This window comes from Glycine soja, chromosome 18 (genome assembly GCF_004193775.1).
Source record: "Glycine soja cultivar W05 chromosome 18, ASM419377v2, whole genome shotgun sequence".
Classification (NCBI taxonomy): Eukaryota; Viridiplantae; Streptophyta; class Magnoliopsida; order Fabales; family Fabaceae; genus Glycine; species Glycine soja.
Window position 1 is genome coordinate 53,809,199 of NC_041019.1, and position 13,229 is coordinate 53,822,427.

The window sequence follows — 13,229 nt, forward strand, 5'->3', positions numbered from 1 at the left end:
TATATTCTCATGCAAATATGAGAAGTTTTTTTTAAATTTTTTTATCCGATAAATTAATTATAACTTGGATTGTTATATTTTTTATTTCAATTACTTTGAATTTTAAAATTATTTCTAGCAATACTAAAATATAACTAAACATGTTTTTGAATTTATTTATAAATAACATTTTTAGTTATAATATTCTTCAAAATGTTATTCCCAAACTTCAATATTATTGTTTTAGTAATAACCTGAATTATAACATATGATTTTTGGGTAAGACTTCAAGGTATTCTTACATGTAGACTTTGCTCCTTTAGGTAAAAAAAATCAATATTATACTAAAAAATAAATGTCTTAAGAAAATTCTATAGTAAGTTTTATTATAAACTTGTTTCTAATAGACTAGAAAATATATTGATACAATATTGAATTAATTTTAATTTGTCTTTACTAAAATCAAAATCAAAATCATTTCCTTCGGTGTCGATTTTGTAGCGCGGTTTAACATCGAGCAAGGTTTGGTGAAATCTAACCGATTATGAGCCAATTTGTTTAGATTTTTTTTAACAAAAAGTAATTCTTAAAATAGTAGAATTTTTTTAAGAAGAATAGGATTTACTTCTAACAAAACACAGAAACTCAATTTTTTTAAAAAATAATTTAGACATACATTAAAAAAAGAAGAAAAATGTTTATTTTATTAAAAAAAATACACTTTTAAAAATACCAGGTCTTATATGTTCTTTGAAGTCCTTAGTTCATGTCTGTGATCATTGTAACCTTCGATAACTGTATTACCCTTCTGGTTTTATACCCAAAAAGATAAACTTTTGGTTTGATCAAGATTTTTTTGGTCATAACTTATTGTTAAATACAAGGGATCACGACTTTTTATGCTGAAGAATGCTTAGTAGGTAGGGTGTCAATAATACAGGCATACAAAGTCATAGTTACTAGATGCACCCCAGTGGTATCTTAATTTTATTTTAAAATATGTTTAACATAAATGTAATTATCTTTTTCATTTGAAATTCGATAAAAGACAAACTCTATTTGACTGTTTAAATAGTATTTAGATGGAAAAATGAAATTATGTAATTTAAAAAAAGAGTTAATTAGTTTGAAAAAAAATAAGCGGACCAAATTACGTTTAGCCTAAATTAAAGTGATTAAAAGTATAATTCAATAAAAAAAAATGAAGCTAAAGGTGTTGACTATGAAAAAATCTTTAAACTATTAACACAATTTAGTTAAATTCAAGTTCTAATATAGTCTTCCAAGTCGTTTTTACTAGCAAACCAACTTTGGGCACATTTATTAGTTTAATTAAAAAGTTTCAAATAATCAAATCAGTTAACATAGAAGAAACAAAAAATAATACCTTAAAATAAAAGAAAAAAATCTTTATTTGTTTGGCTTAAAAGATTAACTACAAATTAGTGGCAAGTGGCAAGGAAGTATAGTCATATTCAGAGATGGTCTGTTCTGGTCACAGAGAAGATAACTTATTTTCTCACAATTGATTATACAACAGCCTGGACCCATGAGTGCTGCAATGGCCGAAGCCTTAACCACCCATTTGCTCATATCACCATATCATTACGGTCACATATAATAAGTAATTAAATAAGCTTATCCTCTATTTTATTCAATATGTAACTATAATCTCTATTTTAAATTAAGAAATTTAATCTTTATATTTAATTTTTTTATATAATTTTAATCTTCTATTTCTAAATATAAATATTTTATCATCATATTTTTTAAAATTCGTAATTATTTTGATTCTTATATTTTGAAAAATCTAAAATTTTGATTTAATCTTTTAATTATGTCTACATTTTATTTCTTATTTTTTAATTAATTAAGTTATTTTTTAATAATATGTTAAATGAATATATTAAATTTAGATTTAATTAGATAAAAAAATATAGACAACTGAGAATTTGATAAAAAAAAATATAGACTAAATTAATGTTTCTATTTTAAAATAAAATAAATAAAATTATATATTTTTTAAAATAATATAATTAAATATTTTAATTTTAAAATAAAACAACCAAAATTACATATCCAACAAAATTGGAGAACCAAGCCCATTAAATAGAAAAGCAAAACACACACAGAATAGAAGAGTGGGACAGAATTTTCAAATATAATATACTACATATAATTGAAACAGACATCATCTTGGAGAAGAAACATACATACAGCCAATGAGTTTAAATTTTACAACATCATCATCATCACAAGCCTTATAGGCATATACTCTGGTTTTTATTTTTATTTTCCCTTTGCAAACAAAGATTCATACACACATACATACATAGGTTGGTTTGAATAGCTAAAAGATTACTATCATACATGCTTTCACGATTGAGAAAGTTGCTTAATCTTTTTCTCGAGCTCCACCTTATTGGCTCCCACAAACCTCTCAACTTCCTTTCCTTCCTTCCAAGCCACGAACGTCGGCATCGCCCTCACCTCATACTCCTCCGCCACACCCTTTAACGATAAAACCATAACACAAAAATATTTTTTTTAAGAAAAAATTGAGAATCATTAAGGCCCCTTCGTTTGCAGAAAAAGAAGGCAAAAAAAAAAAAAAGAGAGAAATGAAGTAAAATAATCTGAGATCGATGCTTTTACCGTATATTTTAATTCAAAATTTCATCTCATTTAACTTTCATTAATCTTCTTTCCACTCTATCGAGCTGAGCCAAGGGAAACTAACAAAAGTAATTGGATTGAATAAAGAAAAGAGAGAATATGGAAGAGAAAATCACAGATAATTCTTCCACGTCGATTTTGACGTAGTCAGCGTTTGGATACTTTGCGGCCATCTCGTGAAACAGTGGAGTGATGAATTTGCAAGGGCCACACCAGGACGCCGTGAAAAAAATCACAACCTGATTTTTATTTATGTTGCAGTTCAAAAGAAAAGAAAAGAAAATGTTGAGATTGAGATGAAGAAGCATGCACGTATGTACATATATATAGAAACGCAATTAATTAAATAAAGTTGAGATGTACGTACTGGCTTAGGGGAGTCTTTGATCTCTTTCCAGTAGCTCTGCCAGCTCTCCGCGGAGTCGAACGCTTTCACGTGATCAGAACTCCTCGCTTTCACGTCAGGATGATTCTCCGCTTTCACGTCAGGATTCCCCGCTTTCACGTCAGGATTCTCCGCCTCGGTGGCGCTGGGGGAAGAAAACAAGGAGCCCATTCCTTTGCTGCCCTTGCTTAATCACTACGCCATTATTTCTTATATAGATTGGGAAGATTCTTCATTTCATTATTCAATCCAATTATCAACATTTTTTTTCCTCACCATACTATTGGTATAAATTGTCTTTTATCAAAAACAGTGTGACAAAGTTTTGTGAGAGACCATGTGCATATAGGATGGATATTTTATTTTTCAATATAATTTATTTTATATTTAAATCATTAATTAGAATTTAAACTTGAACCACAAACACACATGTCAATATTATTTATATCAATTTTTATTATTTAAGAAGGAGGTAACAGTTGTTGTTATCTCCCTTCCCTGATCCTTAAATGTTTTAGTCGATCTTCTTTTTTATTCTAAAATATATGTTACGTTTAACACTCTAATGACAACACCAAAACGTAAATATTCCAAAGCCAATTCTCTAATTAAAGAGATTAATTTCCAGGATTGTATATATTGATCGATAATATTATTAAGAAATAAGTGGCTAAGTTCTGTCCGAACTTCATCTTCATCAGGCATATTGTGGGGTACTAGCCCACTGGCTCCGGATTCCATCTTTGTCATACAAATTGCAGTATCTTTCAGGACAAGATTGTTTTCTGTATCAGAAACATACAGCAAATAGTTCAACTAATTATTGATTGTTTAGTTAGGTTATGTATGATAAAATTAACTAAAAAGTTAATTGAAATTTAAAAAGTTAATTAGAAGTTAAAAAACTAAGGCTGAAAATTAGTTAAAAACTAAAAAATTAATTATCTTATTGAATTATAAATATTTGATAAAACAATTTGTTGAAGTAGAAAAATATGTAAAATTCCATAAATAAATATATTTATGTAATATTTTATACAAATTTTAATTTTATTTTCTTGATAAAAATACATTTTCTAGTATTTATAATTTTAGTATTAAGTTAAATTTAAACACTTGTGGTTTTTATTTATAAAATATTAAAAAAACTACATAAATATATTATATATCACTGTCAATATCATATATAATAAAAAGGTAAAAAGGAGAACATCCTATATATCATATGTAAAAAGAGTAAAATAATAAAATTTTACCTCAAAAGAAAAAGATTAAAAAGAAAATCTAATAAATGTTTCAAAGCCAAAAAAAAAATTAACATAAAAAATTAAAAATTAATGTTTTAAAAAACACTAGGGCATAAAAATTGTCAAACACTATTAAAAAAGTTTGGTTACCAAACAAATAAACTCTTTTATCATACAAGTTAATCCATATTGAATTCAAGAAAATAATGAGAATTGTGATTGCAAGTTTATTTTCCTGATAGAAAATTAGTTTAAGAAACATGGTGATTTCAGGCTGAGAAATAGAATTTTCGGACGCACTGTTGTAACTTGTATACACTATGCAATACTTTAGAATGGTGTATATTTCATAGATCTGCCACTTCCTCTTGAGATAAATTACCAAACTACACTATTAGCTAATTAAAACCAATCTAAATATGATTTTAAATTAATTATCTCAAAAATCAATAATATTATCGTATAATAGTGTTAAAAATATTTAAACTATTAATACATTCTATTTAAATTGGTTAGCTAAAGAAGGGAGCTTTTTCTTAATTCTAATGATTCTTGCCAAGTTTGGGATCCTTGCTCACCTGAACTTAGTTCTATCTGTTTAGCGGATGCTCTAAGCATCCACTTTGTTAGGCTTTAGACTTTCATGTTATTCTTTATGTTCCTTCACTCATAAAAGTAAAAAAAAAAATCTATTTAAATTCATAGCTCGAAGAAGAAATCGTTATGAGCGCATTTATTACCAATTCGTAAGCTGCAAACGGATTGCCAAATTCAAAAGAGCAGAACGAGGAGATGAGGAGTAAAATAAAACAAAACAAAATAAAAGCTATGATGAGATGGAACAAAATTATTGATGCATCTGATTCTCCTCCCAAATTGGAGGAAAAGTAAATTAAAGATATATACAATAGAATGGGATAGAAAAGATTCCAATAAATTTCATCATATTTCATCCTTTTACTGACCAGTCCAAACATCGCATAGATATAACTTTTAAATGATTATTATAAAAGCCAATAATTATATTATTTATTCATGACAACTCATAATTAAACCAAAAGTATAACTTTTTTATGCTATTTATGTATTCCAGTTAAATTCAAGTCCCTATATAATCCTCCAGAAAGATATCGTTCTTAGGCCTGTTTGTTTGTTTAACTAAAAAAATTCAAATATTTTGGGATAATAGTGGTAAGAAAATTTAGTTATTTTCAAAGATGGCCTATTCAGGTCACAAGGAAGTTGCAATGCCAAAACATTAACCAGCCATTTGCATTCTTTGGAGCTACCACCATATCACACATTGAAGAAAGAAGTAATTAAACAAAAACACAATACACCCACAACACAAACACAGAGTGAGACAGTATTTTCAATTTCTATATAACAATTTTGCTAAAATATGAAACAGACACCATCTTCCTGAAGAAACAACCCAACCAGTTTAAAATTTTACAACCCCATCCATCATCATCATCATCATAACACTATAGCCAAATGTAACAAATTTAAACACTGTTTTAATATTCTTTTCACCTTGGAGAGAAAGATAAATAGCTGAATAAATAGGATTACAGAGCTAAAATTTAAAATAAAATAACTAAAATTATATATTTTTTAAAATAACATAACTAAATATTTAAATTTTAAAATAAAACAACTAAAATTACATATCCAACAAAATTGGAGAACCAAGCCCATTAAATAGAAAAGCAAAACACGCACAGAATAGAAGAGTGGGACAGAATTTTCAAATACAATATACTATATATAATTGAAACAGACATCATCTTGGGGAAGAAACATACATACAGCCAATGAGTTTAAATTTTATAACATCATCATCAACACAAGCCTTATAGGCATAAACTCTGGTTTTTATTTTTATTTTCCCTTGAAACGAAAGATACATACACACATACATACATAGGTTGGTTTGAATAGCTAAAAGATTACTAGCATATGTGTTGATTGATTCCATGTTTTCACAATTGATAATGTTTCTTAATCTTGTTCTGGAGCTCGTCCTTATTGGCTCCCACAACCCTCTCAACTTCCTTTCCTTCCTTCCACAACACGAACGTCGGCATCGCCTCCACCTTAAACTCCTTCGCCACACCCTTTAAAGATAAAACCATAACACAAAAATATTTTAAGAAAAATTGATCAATCATTAAGGCCTCTTCGTTTGCAGAAAAAGAAGGCAAAAAAAAGAAGAAGAGAGAAATGAAGTAAAATAATCTGAGATCGATGCTTTTACAGTATATTTTAATTCAAAATTTCATCTCATTTAACTTTCATTAATCTTCTTTCCACTCTATCGAACTGAGCCAAGGGAAACTAACAAAAGTAATTGGATTGAATAAAGAAAAGAGAGAATATGGAAGAGAAAATCACAGATAATTCGTCCACGTCGATCTTGACGAAGTCAGCGTTTGCAAACTCTGCGGCCATGTGGTTAAACACTGGAGTGATGAATTTGCAAGGGCCACACCAGGACGCCGTGAAATATATCACAACCTGATTTTTATTTATATGTTGCAGTTCAAAAGAAAATGTTGAGATTGAGATGAAGAAACATGCACGTACGTACATATATAGAAACGCAATTAATTAAATAAAGTTGAGATGTACGTACTAGCTTAGGGGACTCTTTGATCTTTTCCAAGTAGCTCTCCCAGCGCTCCGCGGAGTGGAACGCTTTCACGTCAGGACTCTCCTCCTCCAGGGTGCTAGAAAAAAGAACGCCCATTCCTTTGCTTACTATGCTCTTAATTTGCTTAATCACTACGCCATTATTTCTTATATAGATTGGGAAGATTCTTCATTTCATTATTCAATTCAATTATCAACTTCTTTTTTTTATCCAAAACAGTGACTAAGTTTTGTGAGAAATTCTCGTGCATATAAGATAAATATTTTACTTTTTAACATGATTTATTTCATATTTAAAATAACTCATTAGAATTTCAACTTGGACCACAAACACACATGTGAATATCATTTGTGTTGATTATCGTTGATTATCCGCATTTAACAAGGAGGTAAGAAATGAACTGCTACCTCATATTGTGGGGTACTAGCCCACTGGCTCCCTCATTCCATCTTTGTCATACAAATTGCTGTATCTGTCAGGACAAGATTGTTTTCTGTATTATATAAAAAAAAAAAAAAATTGTTTTCTGTATCAGAAACATACAGCAAATAATTCAACTAATTATTGATTGCTTAGTTAACTGAAAAGTTGGTTAAAATTTGAAAAATTAGTTAGAAGTTAAAAATTAAGGCCAAAAGTTAATTGAAAGTTGAAAAATTATTTCATTAAATTATAAATATTTGATAAAATAACTTGTTGAACTAAAAAATATGTATAATTCATAAATGAACATATTTAAGTAATATTTTTATATAAATTTTAGTTTGATTTTCTTGACAAAAATATATTTTTAGTATTTATAATTTTAGTATTAAGTTAGTTTTAAACACTTGTGGTTTTTTATTTGTAAAATTCAAAAAAAAAACTACATAAGCATATTATATATCACTATATATCAATATCAATATCATTTATAATAAAAAGGTAAGAAGGAGAACATCCTATATATCATATGTAAAAAAAAGTAAAAATAATAAAACTTTACCTCAAAGAAAAAAAATTAAAAAAATCTAATAAATGTTCAAAGTCAAAAAAAGAATAAACATAAAAAATTAAAAATTAATGTTTTAAAAAACACTAATGCATAGAAATTGTCAAACACTAATAAAAAAAATTTGTTTACCAAATAAATAAACACTTTTATCATACAAGTTATTCACTTTTTATTACTTCAATTAAAAAAAATATCAAAGTCATCCATTTTTTTACAACCTCGTTACTAAAAGTTATTAATTCAAAATTTAGCCTATTTGATAAATTAGATAAAAAAAAAAAAAATTGCTCCCTTTTGATACTTCCACCGGGATTTTTCTGATTTTCGTTCCCTCATCTTATCCTCATATTCTTTAGTAGTTGTTAACTAGTGGAAAGAAGATTAATGAAAGTGAAACGACATGAAATTTTGAATTGAAGTATACTGTAAAAGCATGGATCTCTTTTCTGATTTTCCGCTAAACTTGTGGTGACTATAAACGAATAAACGAATCAAGAGAGCAGAACGAGGAGACGAGAAAGAGCAAAATAAAACAAAACAAAATAAAAGCTACGATGAGATGGAACAAAATTGTTGATGCATCTGATTCCTCCCAAATTGGAGGAAAAGTAAGCTAAAGATATATACAATAGAATGGGATAGAAAAGATTCCACTAAATTTCATCATATTTCAGTCTCCATTTCATCCTTTTACTGAGTCCAAACATTGCATAAATATAACTTTTAAATGATTATTATAAAAGCCAATAATTATATTATTTATTCATGACAACCCATAATTAAACCAAAAGTATAACTTTTTTATGCTATTTATGTATTCCAATTAAATTCAAGTTCCTATATAATCCTCCAAAAAGATATCGGTCTAAGGCCTGTTTGTTTAACTAAAAAAAATCAAATATTTTGGGATAATAGTGGTAAGAAAGTTTAGTCATTTTCAAAGATGGCCTATTCAGGTCACAAGGAAGTTGCAATGCCAAAACATTAACCAGCCATTTGCATTCTTTGGAGCTACCACCATATCACACATTGAAGAAAGAAGTAATTAAACAAAAACACAAAACACCCACAACACAAACACAGAGTGAGACAGTATTTTCAATTTCTATATAACAATTTTGCTAAAATATGAAACAGACACCATCTTCCTGAAGAAACAACCCAACCAGTTTAAAATTTTACAACCCCATCCATCATCATCATCATCATAACACTACAGCCAAATATAACAAATTTAAACTCTGTTTTAATATTCTTTTCACCTTGGAAAGAAAGATAAATAGCTGAATGAATAGGATTACAGAGCTAAGATCACGATCGATGTTTCTCAATCTTCTTCTCGAGCTCGTCCTTCTTTGCGCCCACAACCTTGTCGACTTCCTTCCCTTTCTTCCACAACACGAAAGTCGGCATCGCCTGCACCTGAAACTCCTGCGCCACATCCTATTCCCAAAAAAAATAATCCAAAACAGAATAAAAAAAGTTCAGAATTATTCGCGGAAACAAAAATTGGAGTCAATTAAGAAGAATTAGGAAGCGAAAATCACAGGTAATTCGTCGACGTCGATCTTGACGAAGTCAACGTCGTTGAACTTGTCGGCCATGGCGTGAATCGCTGGCTCTATGAATTTGCAAGGACCGCACCACGACGCCGAGAAATCTATCACAACCTAATTTTCAAGGAAAATATTCAGATCCAGCGCATAGAGAAAAAATTGGGGGAAAATCGAGATCTAGGGATTTACGAGCTTATCGGTATCTTTGATCTCGTTGAAGTAGAGCTGCCAGCGCGGCGACGAGTGGAAGGAGGAGACTCTAGAATTAGAACTCTCCGGCGAAGACGCCGCCGCCGCCGCGTCGCTGCCAAGAAGCCCAGAAAGTATACCGCCCATTGCTTTGTGGTGGTAATCTTGGTATTCCTTTCTCAACAGTTATATAGATTGGGAAGATAGTACTAGATTCCATTTATATCCACCTTTTATTATGAAGATTTTTCCACTCATAATTAATTAGAGATTATTTATTTATTTTCCTTTTAAAAAAGAAATTATTTATTTTAAATTAAATTAAATTTTGTTTGGTGGATTTTTTCCCGACATTTTTGTTAGGTGAATTTGTATAAATAAGTTTTATGCTTTTATATAATTTAGATTTATAATAAATAAATATTTTTAAATATATAAATTATATTATAATTCAAATTTGTAATAAATAAATAACATAAACATGTAGATTGAATTTTAAAAATATAATGAATGATTTAAATTGTGATAAAAATGTTATTTTTGTTATTGACAATCTGTTAAAAAAATTATTGAAATTTAATTTAGAAAATAAAATAAAAAATGTAATTTGAGAGAATTAGAAAATTAAATTTAAAAAGATCAAAAAATAGAAACAATGATTAAATAAATATAATTCATCATCCAATTAGTTTGAATTAGATTAGTCTTTTTATTTTAGTCTTATTTTAGTCTTTTATTTTTAGTCTTATTTTTTCTTTAAGAAAGTATTGAATAAATGTTAAAATATATATTAAACAAAAAATAATAAATTTAAAATATTTCCTTTATAAGTCATTATAAATATTTAATTAAATATATTTTTCAGATAATTTTATAAATATATAAAAAACAATAAATGTAAAAAAAATGTAATAGTGTCTTCAAACTTAAAAAGGAAAGAATTCTAATATTCAATTTAAGGGTATTGCAATCACTTTTTCCCGTAAAATGGCTATTTCATTTCTTGTTTGACTTCAACGGGAAAAAAAAAGTAAGAAGTATGTAAAGTCACGAGAGTTTTCTTTTCCTTAAGAAAAGTTAAAGTAGAAAGGACAAATTTGATTAAGGGGTTATTTCCTTAAACTTAAAAAAATTAATTTTAAAAAAAGAATTTAAAATAAAAAGTATTTTTTGATAAGCATATAACATTTGTTTATAAAAAATAAGTAAAAATAAAAAATAAAATAAATATTTTTTCAAGAAATAAATTTAGACAAACTCACCATAAATTAATGATAATAAGATAGCATAGAGCAAATAGACCCAGTCAATGGTGACGGAGATCACCATTTGTCTGATATTGTGAGCATCTTTGCAGAAACAAGGAATGGAAGCTTTACCCACAGGAATTGTGTTGTAGATGACGGATGAGTAGCAAGTAGGAGTGGCATTACTTGATCCCAACATAAGGACGGAGGAGTAGGTAAATAGAAAGGGAGAGGGGGACGATAAGGTCATGAAAGGAACACTAGGTTGGAGTCTTTGGAAGACAACCATGTTAATCATCAATTCCTTTCATTATTACAAAAACCTTAAGTTGGAAGTGATAACCATTTTGGACTTACTTTTGTGAAAGCTTTTTTTCTTTCCTAAAAATATAATTAAAATAAACATAATAAAGTGGGTTATAAATGACAACCATTTTGGATTCACTTTGTATTTGATTATTATAAGATAGTGTATGATAAAGAAAAATAAAATGAGATGAAAGTGTGAGGAATGAAAAGAGATTTAAGAGAAGAGAAAGGGAAGTGAAGTTGTTTGATTGAGATGAAATAAAATATAAAAGAGATGTAAGATTTGAAGTAAAGTTGTAGGTAAATAATAAAAAGGTTAAAAAATAAAGATGGAACAAATATTTATTTTACTCCATTGTCCATATATGTCTCACAATGGTAGGCAACAATTTTTTCCTTCAATGTTGTTAGTAGATTATGATAATTACATAATCAATTATGTAACTTCATATTATCATATAATCAACTATGATGTAATTATCATTGATTGTGTTATAAACCTCATATCAAATATATCCAATTTGAATGCCTAAGTGAAATTATAACGAATTATGTTAATATGATAATCAATTATGTGGTCAGTTGAAGATAATTTTGAAACTAAGCTTCTATTTCTCTCTAACCAACACAATTCACTCATTTTTATCTCATTGTGGGTGAAAATTTTATTCCATGGGATCCACAATTTTTTGAAAACTTGCAACCCACATTCACTCTTAACAAACACCTATCTCACCACTTTCATTCCTAAAACACCTCAATTTAATTACATTTCAAAATTCATCCCCTTAAACCAAACATACCCTAAATCATGCAATGCTCTATATTATGTTCTTACCGAGTAAGAACCCAATTGCTTTTCCAACCATATCCACCTATCATCATCTGGTTTAGACTGTTCACCAATCTACTTTTCCATTGAAATAATTCTCTACACCATATGAAGTTTTATCTCCACACATTCCCCTCCCACTTTCCTTATAACTTCCTCTCTTTGTTGAGAATTAAGAAATAATCTATGATATATTTTTTTTTATCAAAGATTGCCCCTCAATCTAATTATCTACCCAAAATCTTGTTGTTGTTTTTTTTTTTTTTTTTGCCTCTACCACTTTCCATTCAATCAAGCCCTTAAACCATTTAGTTTCACTTAGACCCCCACAAGTTTTGCTCAAATCTCTCCATTAAATGGAAGAAACTTTTTTTCCTCCTCCCCTACAAGATCCCTCCAACCTCCATATTTAGATCTCAATTCCTAACTCCACAAGTAACCTTTGTCATGAAAAGATTCCACCTGCATTTAGTAAGAAGAGCATCATTAAAAATGAAAATATTAATTTTAACTCTAAACCCACCACAACTTTTCGGCTCGTAAATCTTATTCTATTTTACCCAAGACACTTTCCTTTTACCCTCCTCACACCTCCTAAAAAAGTTTCTTTGGATGTTGGTAATACTCTTCCCCACAAGTTTAGGCAATTTAAAAAAAAAAAGAAAAAGAGATAAAACAAAGGAAAGGATGTTAACACCAAATTTAGGAGACAAACTCTACCTGTAAGGGACAACACCTTGTGTTTCTAAACTGATTTTTTTTATATAAAATTTATCAAGCACCATTTTTTTTCCAATATAGCTTTGAACTAGGTAAGAGGATATATTTTATATGTTTGTAAGGTTCTCTTTAATTTAAGTCCCTGTAAGGGTTGGGTACCGGCCCTTGTATCCTTTATCCTCTTTCTTGATGATAATATAAATTTCACTAATAAAAAAATACTTCCTCAAGTCCTTATTATAAGGTCTAAATTAAAAGTGTGTCTTAATCCTTTAATTTTTATAAGATTCAATTTAAAATGTTTCCTATCTTTACTATTTTTTCACAAAAATATCATTCATTAAAATCAATTCTAAAATAATATGACAGTAGAAAAAACATAACACGTTAATGTTTGTTAATTTTATTCATAAGGATAATTTAAAAAAAATATTAATTT

The 13,229-nt window shown here is 28.3% G+C and overlaps 3 protein-coding genes across 4 annotated transcripts; all 3 read right to left on the reverse strand.

Annotated features, from left to right (window-relative positions):
* Positions 1 to 2,128: 2,128 nt before the first annotated feature.
* Positions 2,129 to 3,301, reverse strand: LOC114395583 (thioredoxin H-type-like). The gene is made up of 3 exons (XM_028357406.1): positions 3,023 to 3,301; positions 2,772 to 2,894; positions 2,129 to 2,490 (listed from the first exon to the last, which is right to left on the reverse strand). Exons 1-3 carry the CDS (start codon positions 3,209 to 3,211, stop codon positions 2,356 to 2,358), a joined length of 447 nt encoding a protein of 148 aa, XP_028213207.1. The 5' UTR covers positions 3,212 to 3,301; the 3' UTR covers positions 2,129 to 2,355.
* Positions 3,302 to 6,034: 2,733 nt separating this feature from the next.
* Positions 6,035 to 7,411, reverse strand: LOC114395691 (thioredoxin H-type-like). 2 transcript variants are annotated; one of them, XM_028357522.1, is made up of 3 exons: positions 6,926 to 7,411; positions 6,685 to 6,822; positions 6,035 to 6,407 (listed from the first exon to the last, which is right to left on the reverse strand). In XM_028357522.1, the coding sequence occupies exons 1-3, from the start codon at positions 7,037 to 7,039 to the stop codon at positions 6,273 to 6,275; spliced, it is 387 nt and encodes a 128-aa protein (XP_028213323.1). In that variant the 5' UTR covers positions 7,040 to 7,411; the 3' UTR covers positions 6,035 to 6,272. The 2 variants fall into 2 exon arrangements, with proteins under 2 accessions (XP_028213323.1, XP_028213325.1); XM_028357524.1 differs by having other exon boundaries at positions 6,685 to 6,807; positions 6,926 to 7,399.
* Positions 7,412 to 9,008: 1,597 nt separating this feature from the next.
* LOC114394997 (thioredoxin H2-like) lies at positions 9,009 to 9,880 on the reverse strand. The gene is made up of 3 exons (XM_028356680.1): positions 9,683 to 9,880; positions 9,485 to 9,607; positions 9,009 to 9,380 (listed from the first exon to the last, which is right to left on the reverse strand). The coding sequence occupies exons 1-3, from the start codon at positions 9,827 to 9,829 to the stop codon at positions 9,249 to 9,251; spliced, it is 402 nt and encodes a 133-aa protein (XP_028212481.1). The 5' UTR covers positions 9,830 to 9,880; the 3' UTR covers positions 9,009 to 9,248.
* Between the last annotated feature and the right edge of the window lie 3,349 nt (positions 9,881 to 13,229).

Excerpts from the sequence above, each read along its gene's own strand:
- LOC114395583 (XM_028357406.1), bottom strand. The coding sequence starts at position 3,211 with ATGGGCTCCTTGTTTTCTTCCCCCAGCGCCACCGAGGCGGAGAATCCT. Across the intron at positions 2,895-3,022 it reads TCAAAGACTCCCCTAAGCCA|GTTGTGATTTTTTTCACGGC; the intron begins GTACGTACATCT and ends AATAAAAATCAG. Across the intron at positions 2,491-2,771 it reads TCGACGTGGAAGAATTATCT|GGTGTGGCGGAGGAGTATGA; the intron begins GTGATTTTCTCT and ends TTATCGTTAAAG.
- LOC114395691 (XM_028357522.1), bottom strand. The coding sequence starts at position 7,039 with ATGGGCGTTCTTTTTTCTAGCACCCTGGAGGAGGAGAGTCCTGACGTG. Across the intron at positions 6,823-6,925 it reads TCAAAGAGTCCCCTAAGCTA|ATAAATAAAAATCAGGTTGT; the intron begins GTACGTACATCT and ends GAACTGCAACAT. Across the intron at positions 6,408-6,684 it reads TCGACGTGGACGAATTATCT|GGTGTGGCGAAGGAGTTTAA; the intron begins GTGATTTTCTCT and ends TTATCTTTAAAG.
- LOC114394997 (XM_028356680.1), bottom strand. The coding sequence starts at position 9,829 with ATGGGCGGTATACTTTCTGGGCTTCTTGGCAGCGACGCGGCGGCGGCG. Across the intron at positions 9,608-9,682 it reads TCAAAGATACCGATAAGCTC|GTTGTGATAGATTTCTCGGC; the intron begins GTAAATCCCTAG and ends CTTGAAAATTAG. Across the intron at positions 9,381-9,484 it reads TCGACGTCGACGAATTACCT|GATGTGGCGCAGGAGTTTCA; the intron begins GTGATTTTCGCT and ends TTTTGGGAATAG.